The sequence below is a fragment of the Chaetura pelagica genome, unplaced genomic scaffold (assembly GCF_000747805.2).
Source record: "Chaetura pelagica isolate M959 unplaced genomic scaffold, ChaPel_1.0 scaffold67, whole genome shotgun sequence".
Classification (NCBI taxonomy): Eukaryota; Metazoa; Chordata; class Aves; order Apodiformes; family Apodidae; genus Chaetura; species Chaetura pelagica.
In genome coordinates, this window is record NW_009954107.1 from 3,402,900 (window position 1) to 3,413,146 (window position 10,247).

The window sequence follows — 10,247 nt, forward strand, 5'->3', positions numbered from 1 at the left end:
GGAAAGAGTTAACAAATAGTTTTTTTATCCTGAAAGCATCTTCATACTCTTCCATTTAAGACTGTTAGTGACTGAGCAAACTAATCTATTACACAACATTCTGGATCTTCCATGATTTCCTCCCATCTACTCTGTGTTTAAAAATTACCTCCTCAGGAATCAAAAAACATTCTCCAGCTTCCCCCTTTCCTAAGAAGAGATCACATCCATCATACCTCTTAACCAAGCATGCCATATGCTACAGATAGTGCTTACAATCAAGCTCATTTTGCTCTGTTCCATATTGTCCTATTACAATCAACAAGGTAAAAAAAAATAAAATGAAATTGGCAACTGCAGACTTTTACTGTTTCTAAAATACACCTGAAATACATGCTATTGTTAGCAGAACAGATGAATGCATCTATGATACACAGTGCTTACCATTCCAAACACCACAGTTGCCATGGGATCCCATGCTTTGGGATCCAAAATTTCCAAAAACATCTAGTTCCCTCACAATTACTGTTGCTGTTTCCCAGGATAAAACCTTGCCAGATTTCATTCATATGAATGAGCAACTTCTAGTGTGATTAATACCTTCATATTTACCTTACAGTTTTATATTGTATTTATTTCAATGGAGAAATTAATATGTAGAGAAATAGCTCCTTTCTCCAGTTTTCTTAGATCTTGTCAAAGTAAAAAGAATGAAAACTAAAGAACATGAGCAAATTAAAGCTAATGCACTTTTTTGAGCACTTATCCAGGACAGAGTCTGTGCTTCAGCAGTTCTAGAGAAAAGAGTACCACAGACACCCCTTTCATCCACCTGCTCCCTTCTTTCTCCTTGTCACACTCTTAAGAACAACACTAACTGCTGCATTCCATCTGAATTATCAGAGAAGTCCAGGGTGAACTATTTTAAGAGCTTCCAGATTTAGGTAGCTTATTCTACAACTAAATAATAAAAGCAAACAGAGAAGATTTGTATACACAGACATGCTACAACACATTATGGTTCCAGGACCAAATGTCCACAGGCTTAGTGGCAATGAAGTTCAGCTCTATTCCCAATCCTAGATGAGTACACTGTATGTGTTGATAGGACTGCTCAAGATCTTGTTAACAAGTGGCAAGCAGTGCTTTCCTGATGGCTTCACAATGCATGACTTCAGCCCTAGTTTTGCCAAGAGAGAAACTGCTTTGAGGTCACCCATAGTGCACTTGTGTGCACCACAAGGCTCCTTAAGAACCAACGCAAAGGAAATAAGCATCAAGAGCCTACCCAGCAGCTTGCAAGAATCAACTTTACAGGTACACATGTAGGATTTCTTGACTGTTCTTGGGCTTGCAAGCTTTGTTAAACTATTTGGGTTTTATACATCACTTTCTCAAAGGCATAAATTCTGTTTAACAGTATCTCCTAGTTTATTAAACAAGATTGCTAGGCACTTTAAAAGCCATTCGGTATGCATTTGGAAGTGAAACTTCCTACTAGCAGATACTATACAAAGCAGATAATCAGATATCTCTCTGAAAGCTTAAACTCCAGAATGTGACAAATATTTTGCAACACATTGAAAATAATTAAATTCTAGATTCATTCATGAATATAGTTAAAGTCAACCATGGTTTCAAAAAAAGAGGAGACACCAGCAGCCAATTCTGTATTTAATTTATATAGTGTTCTGTGTACGTAAGTTTTAGGCATTTCACAATAACTGTTTTAAATAAATGTAATCCTTTCTATGGACTTTAACTTTGCTTTTGTACTCAAAGGCTGCAGAGCTGCAAGTTCTGTACTCAATTTCTAAACAACAAACCACCACTCATTGGAATCTCTTATAGGAGATATACAATTCAAGGCCAGGGAGTAAAATACAGAAGTAAAGAGTACAGGTTTCTGTATCTTTAAAGGATATTGTGCATCTCTAACACCTCTAACCACAGTAAGAGAAGAAAATTAATAACCTGCATGTATTGCTGTTCTTTTGAGATGTCTATTCACACAGAGAGCCTGACTTTTTCTAGCTGTATCTTTAATTAAAATACATTACTTTTTTATCCTCATTCCCAGAAGAGGGTAAAAAACTCACTAGTAGCCATGATACCCTTCAAGCTCTTTTGGAGCAAGAACTGATGATGAATGTACTGTCCAGCACAGGTACCGTGGAGTGTATCAGCAAAGAACATATTTCTCAAAACCATTAACTGTTATGACAACAGCAAACACATGCTTTGTCCTTGTTTTGGGGTTTTTTTTGTACTTTTTTTTGTCTTTTTTTTTGTTATTGTTCTTTTTGACTTGATATATTTTGCCAAATAGAGTTAACTCCTAGGCATCTGCCTTCTAATCTGAGCACAAACTTGGTCTTCCTAGATTCCACAGGTATACAAGGCAAATCAGAAATATTCACATAAAACAAAACTGAAAATTGCATGCAGAAAAACACAGTGATAGTCTTGTAAAGAATATGCTTTAAGAAGCTCTCTTGTAGTTCACATTCTAGACAACTAAAAAAAATAAACAACAGAACTGGTGCTGATAGTTTAAAATGTAACAATTCCTTATCTAAAATGTTAGAAATTTGCTCGGTTTATACCGCCTGACCTTTTATTCTCTCTGCTTAAGAAATGAAGAGCCTAGACAAGAATCTGAATTGCTTCTCATTTTCAGTATAAAAGAACAGGACTCTGCAAATACCTAAGGACTGAAGTCCTTCCTCATCTTTGTGCTAGCATGTCAAGAGGAAAAAAATATCCATAGATGAATAGTAGAATTTTAATTAAATTCTAAAATAACCAAGGGGATAAATTTTGGATGTGATCTCAAAAGACCTCTTTTGGCGTATTAGGTACTGTGACTCAGTCATTGTGGTTTACCATCCTAAAAGTCTTTTGAGTAATGCTGCAAGTAAAGATGCCTAAGGCACACAAGCCCAAGGCACACACACCAGAGACTGCAGTGCTTCAATAAGGGGATGAAAACTCTTAATGGCACTGCTGTTGCACAATCTAATGTTGAGGACTTAACAGTTCAACAGTCTTGTGTGAACTGGCATTGCAATCAATGTGAGATGAAAAGATCTGGTCTTGCTTCTGGAAGTCTAGCACAACATTACTAGATGTATCAGTAAAAATTGCATTCCTAAATATTCTCCTAAACCAGTGCCAGAAATACAACCTATGAGACACCACATTTTGGAATCAATGGAGAAATTAAATAAAACTTCAATCAACATTTCTGGGATTCTCTGTTCTAGTAAAAACATCAGAGGCACTTTATGCTGAGAATTTTTTTTCTAATTTTTAGGAACAGATCATTCAATCGGCAGAGAGGCATTGTCCACTTTTACATAAGAAGTATCCAACATTTGGGAGTACAAAAGTTCATTGAATCAAACTAAGCAGCTCTAAATAAACAAGGAAAAGAAAACAAGAGACTTGTCTGTTTGTAATGATACCGTTTTCAGTTACTGAATTCTACGATATCTATGAAAGAGTTCCAGCTGAAATAAAAAATGTTATTTTCCATCTAGCTAATGAATGCTGGCTATCCAGCAGTACAATGCCTCCCCAAAACCAATCAACACCCAAAACTACAGCTTTTAGAAAAAAGCTCCTGTGCTTCCTCAGTTCTGCAACATCCATAAAAAGAACTGCCAAAAAGGAAAAAAGTAATTGTCAATACTACTGTTAAAACCCATGGTCTTCCTGCAGTTTTTTATGTATATTGACAGGTTTTCCCTTTTTGATTTGTTTTTTAAATTTCAAAAAGGTAAAAATATTCATGAAGGATATAATTCTTTAAAATTAAGTATTTGTTATTTATACCCTTCATAAAAGCATTTTATTAGTTATAACTTTCTCCCCTTAACTAGAAACCATCTTCTCCATTTTTCCTTTTAATAAGCTATTATAAAAAAAAAAGAAGTCTAAGTTTTATTGTTAGAAAAAAACCACTCAGAATGAATATATTAAAGACCATCCATTTTTTTATATGGATCTTGACATATTCAATCATTTTACACAACTGAAGTCATCTGTGCAAAAGCCTGCAATTTGGAGTCCCTGCTGATTCCACCAAAAAGAGCTCGTAACACTAACTTGTAGGTCTGTGCACATCTAAATAAAATCAAAAGGACCTCAGGTAACTGCATGATCTTTGCTAAAACAGTTTGCAGTATGGGGCTTTGACAACATCGTGAAAGCAAAAGAACTGTAATGAATAAAAGAGAAGCTTTGGCTCAATGCCATGTTAAGTGTTTTAAATGTTCAGATATAATACTGTTTTCTAAAACATCCTTTAAGCATTATTCATATTTAAAGTAAACAGAATTTTACAGGAAATAGTATTAGCAACAACAATAAATGGCATTAATGGAATTTCAATTCCCTTTAACTATTTATTGCTTCTCAATACAATCAGTAGGATGACAATTACTGCATGGCATTAATACAAATTGTTTAAATGTTTGATCACATTTAGATATTGACCCTTTCCACAGGGGTTCAGCTGAATGTGACTGTAAGCTATTGCAAATTATAGTTACATTCAGATGTAAAATATGCAGCTGCTGTTAAGGGGAACAGCAAATAGCTTTGGAATTAATTGATATGTTAATTTTCTTAATTTAATTAGGAAGTGAATTATGTCTTCCAACTATTTATTGATTGTAGATTTTAATGGAATGATTCTTGAATAACTGATTTAAAATAAAATAAAATAAAAAAATTCCCCCAAACATTCAAACATTAAACTTCGGATCCGAAGCCCGGAGGTAAGAAATTGGCATAAAATTGCTGTCTCTAGACATACAGTGCATGGTTAAACAAAGGAAATACCACCAATTACATATTGTTAATTGACTTCTGACACAAACATCTATTTTGGTGTGTTATTTTGATGTTTTACTCAGGTGATCTCTAAATATTAAGAGTCCCAAAAAAGATAGATATAAAACTTGAGTTTTCTGATGATAGTTCATCTTTTAAAAGTATTAGCATTGAAAAATACCAGTAATCTAGAAAAATATATTTAACTAAATATTGAACAGACTTACAATGGAAGAGAACTATCAAAACTCTGTGTAAGAGTTCAGGATACTCCAAATGACATCCTGGAACAAAGAAAATGTTCTGCCTCTGGCTCTCTGGGTCAAAAGGAAACATCATTCTACTTGAAATCTAGTCTGGTAGGTGGTTTATTTGAAATCTTGTTCTTTATTCCTTCCTCAGTGTACAGGGTAGATTAAAAAACTCCTTAAACTTTAAATGTATTCCATGTACACTAGCAGGAAATTATATGATAGCACATGAGAGAAAACAGCATTATCAGTAGCCATTATTCAAGAGTACTGACAAATATTAAGGAACATTGAATAAAGAGCTTGCTTTAAGAACTTGCTAATCTTTAAAGCATAAAAATGAACTACAGCTCAACAGGTATTAGGTAACTTTATCTTTGAACTGATGTAATAAATGCTACCAATGCATTCTTCAGCTGAAAGAAAGTGTCAAAAAATAAGTTATCTTCTCATATTGTTGAATTGGAGCAGAACAGTGAAACATCAATATGCTGTGGCTTTGAAAAGGAAAAACAAACTATAGGGTATGTCAGTAATCTACTTCTAGCAGAGCTAAAATACAGAGAAGCACAGAATACCCCTGGTTGGAGAAGATCTCAAAAGGCCATCTGGTCCAAGCTTTCATAGGAAAGAGAGCCAAAATTAAAAATATTAATGCTGCTGCACATCTGAATTCATGCTCTGTCTACAATCCTAGCCATGTGCTTTCTAGGAAGGCTGATTCACATTGTTGCAAACTAAGAAAAGGTCTTTAAAATTATGAAATGAATAAACAAACATTTACATGGAAAAAGAAAATTTTGCCCAATGCTGTACAAAATACATGGACAGACATTTTAAAAGTACTGTTCTCAGTTAATACGTTCCTAATACAGAAGGAAGGATCTCTATTAAGCTGTAAAGTGTTGGATTGGACTTGATAACCCTAAACTAGTGTTGATAGCCGTACTCCTGACTCCGTTTCTGAAAATTAAGCCATAGATGCTGCTCCTCAGATTTCCTCTTTTATCATACTCAAATAGCACTTACTGATAGACCCAAACTGTCATCTACCATCCTTGCATGCTATTTTCTATCTAAAACTGGACAGTCCACATTTTTCATCAATCTGCTCAGTTATTTGAAAACTATGATATAAATAAGCACACTGCAATACAATATTAGGCATGTTGAACATTTATTCATTAGTTGTGGCCTTGGGAGTTTTAGCTCACTAATATTTCAAACAGAGTATTGGTTATTTTTACGATTTTCTCAAGAGTTAACCCTGTAAGATTGTCCAATTCTCATTTAGTTTTAAAGTGGAATGTTAAGGTCAGTACTACTGAAACCAGTTTTGGAAAGAACTCCTCGTTTTTCTTTGTTTCCTAGTTATTATATTAACTTCTTATGAACATATAAAAAGCCTTTGTTACTTTTATCAACCTTTCATTACACTCCAGCATTAACATCCACACTAAACAAACAAAAAAAAAAAGCAGTAAAATTACTGCTTTTACAGAAAAGGACAAGTTGAATGAAAGCAGTAAACATTATTAACAGTTTTTATTTGAAGTATTTTCTTGTTTAAGTTCAAACAAGAATCAGCAACTAACTACCAGAATTTGCTAATTTTCAAGTGAATGACTCATAGTAACTGATACTCACTGCTTACAAGAATTAGCTCCAAAATCTAGATTACATATCTTTGTCTGATAGTACAATTCTGAACAATGTATTAATACAATGTTTTTTAATTTAATGTGCAAATATATGATATGCAAATATATGATATGACACCTATGCTAAGAATCTAATAAGAAGCATATTAGTAAGGAAAATCTGCATACCAGAGCTGCCATGGCCCAGCCAGTTTTATTGTAGATGAACTCTAAGTTATTTCTTCGCAGATATAACAAGCCACCAACAAGAGATACCAGAAGAGCCAATGCAATTGTACCAGAATAGTTAGGAGGCCTAAACACTCTAATCTGGAAAAGATAAATGTAAATACAGATCATAAATAAATGCAAATGTACAGATCATCTTCCATATAAACACACAGGGAGCAGCTGAAATGCTGTTTCAGTCAGAAAAAAATAACCCCTAATGTTACATTATAAGAAAAAAAAAAAAGAGTACTTCCTTTAATAAGCACATAATATGAAAAAAGTTTTAAGCATGATTTTGAACTATTCAACTCCAAAACATTATTTCTTGAATATTGTGTCTGAATTAGCAGCAGTTAACTTCAGATCTACCTTTTTTGCTCATAGTTTTACTCATTAACAACTACTTACCACAATATCACTCCTTGTTTTCATGCAGAATGAGACTTCATAAACTTTAACAAAACAAGAACGGAATATAGTAGAATATATATATAATATATGGAATATATATGGAATATACTGCAGAATTTACTGCAAGTACCATTTTATTTTATTTTTTTTTAATGTGTTCTAGAACCTTCCCTTGAGGAAAAAAGGTATTACAGAAAGATGGAATTTGTCATCAGCCTGTCTGAAATTACACAAAGATACATTCAGCTTCAACTTCTACAATTGTCAGAAGACTTACATGAACATCTGTTCTGTCAGCTATCCATTTAGCTAGCTGCTCAGCTGCAAATCCAATTCTCTGCAGATCAAACGTGTCAGCTCTCTTGGGTTTACCTTTTGGAGGAAAATGCATGAAAGTCGGAGCAGAGTTCATATTCAGCTACAAAATCAGGAAAAATAGCAGAAAAAGATTAGCAAATCTATCCTCAAAAATTCTTAGATTTGATGTATAAGATAACAAGTCTAGTTAGCACAAAAAATATAATTTGTTTTCATACATTACTTTTTTTGCTATAAAAACACTACTCAGAGAATATTCCTTCCAGTACAGTCTCTGGCTTGTTTAATTATTCAGATTATTTCAGCCAAAGCTTCTCTGAGTACGAGTACCTTATGCTTTAAAGTTCTTATGTACTGCAAAAACTTTCCTGCAATTAGCAAAACAGAGAACCCACAATGATTCAATCTATTAAAGTATAGTAGGTTATAATCCTAGGGAAAACAAAAAGGGTTAAAATAGCTTAGAATCAGAGAGGGAGCATCAACAACCTCCCTGGGCAACCTGTTCCAATGCCTCACTACCTAACAATAAAGAATTTCTTCCTAACATCTAACCTAAATCTTCCCTCAACATTGGTTCTCTCGCCTAGCGCCCACCAATCCAAAATTAATTGGACTAAGCTATGCATCTGGCTTTCCACTGGCTACAAGTATTACTGAAGTTGAAGAATATTGTACTACATAAAAGTAATTTAAAGGCTCTTTTGGCTAAGAGCTTTTTTCCCCAAAATATAAAATAAGGGAAATCATAAAATGCTAATGCTAGTTGCATTGTGCTTATTTCTAAAAAAAACCAACATTGGCAACGAGTTGAAAATAGTTCACCTACATATAAATGTCTTCTATAAACAAACATTATAAATTTCATTTGGAAAATATTACAAGTAGCTACTGGTAGAATCTGTCTTCACTTATGTCATAGGAACCACAGTACCCGGTATTTTTTAAAAGGAAGGATTTCTATACAAAACAGAGGTACACACCTACAAACATAACACAATTTGTCTCGAATCATTCAGCAAGTCAACATGTAGTACTAAAATTACACATTTTACAGTACCCAGCATTTACCTGTTGAAAAACATCTGCCCCTTCATCATAATCCACTATTGTGAAAAACAGTTTGTTTGAAAAAGCAGATGAATAGCGCCATGAATTAGCCAACACTTGATATTCTTCGTTAGCTTGCCTGTCAAGGAAAAGAAACAAATGTACATCTATGTGACATTCACTGGCAAGTGAAGATTCTGTAACAAGATGCAGTGGTTAAATGAATTCCACTTGCAGTATCATTCTCAACACTCATACTATCAATTAGAATACTTTGGTTCAAGTTTGCCTTCCCCAAACTATACCAGTGTCATCCCAAGATCATAATAACAAAAAATAATGCTTTCGGCACTTAAGTCTCAGAAAACAGTGGCCTGAGTGGCAAGTATCATGTAAGTCTGCTAATAGGACCATGCAAGGAGATGCTTATGTGGCCCTTGAGCATGATACCAAGTTTTACTTCCTGGAGACAGCTGCACATAAGGAATTCTGAAACTAGTGGAAAAATAATGTGGAAATGTGAAAGTAGCAATCATCTTAAAATAGCAGAGCCATAGGAACTGCTAAGCACTGGGGAAAATTATCCTAAATGAACAGTAGTCTTGTAAGTATCATAATACCCTCAAGATTATTTCTAGAAAATTTGTTCTTAAAGTGATAAAGGATAATTTTGCACAATGTAGAGGGTTAAATAGTCTTTTCTATTATTACTAGAAAGTCATATTGCTTCTACTCAATTCTTTCAGAAAGCCTCGTCTTGGCTTTATTCATGGCTCTACATTCAGATGAGGCTTTTTTTGGTTGGCTAGGATTTTTTCATTCATTCCTTCATTTTAAAAGAAAAATAAAACCAAAACTAGTAACTTTGCCCTGCCTGCACTGAGAGGAAAGCAAAACCAAAAAGTAATTCCAGAAGAATTCTGGGATCCTTACCAGGAGAAATATTCTCTGAACACACAATCGCAGAACCATAAAAACACAAGTTCTTTCACAGGGCAAAACTGTATCAATGAATAATAAAAGAAAAAACAACAACAACAAAAGCCAAAAAAACCAGACACAAAAGGATCCTTTCAGTACTCTTGGCTTTACACAGGCTCCTTTGCATATTACTTCCATATTACTAATTTATTGTATCTGCTGCAGATTCTATCACTTGGCAACTTACCTTTGCACGTGGTAAGATGCAGAAGTAGTATAAATAAATGTATTCTGTAGTTTTTTCTCGAAACATAGTTTTTATAAAACCAGTTCCTTGTGTTTGATGGTGCTGAATGCTGTTTATTTAAAAGCTGTAAACGCAAAAATCTGTGCTCTCTTTTTGAGAGAGCAAAGAGGGGGAAGAGAATGACAAGACTACAGATGTCATAGGACCCTCCCAATTTCCTCATCATTGAGATAAGTCCTAGGCATGAAATATATGACATACAACTCTACTAGAGTGGTGTTCTACCAAGAAATATACTGTACACACACACAAAAAAATCTATCACAGAAAAAAAAAAGTTAAAATGAAGTTTTATCATCT

General features: G+C 34.0%; 1 protein-coding gene across 1 annotated transcript in view; it reads right to left on the bottom strand.

Moving 5' to 3' along the window:
- TUSC3 (tumor suppressor candidate 3) overlaps positions 1–10,247 on the bottom strand; it is a 123,139-nt gene that overhangs the window by 51,910 nt on the left and 60,982 nt on the right. The window contains exons 5-7 of the mRNA XM_010002486.1: positions 8,741–8,858; positions 7,629–7,769; positions 6,899–7,039 (exon numbers count right to left, since the gene is read on the bottom strand). Coding sequence (XP_010000788.1) covers positions 6,899–7,039; positions 7,629–7,769; positions 8,741–8,858 — 400 coding nt within the window. The remainder of the gene's footprint in view (positions 1–6,898; positions 7,040–7,628; positions 7,770–8,740; positions 8,859–10,247) is intronic.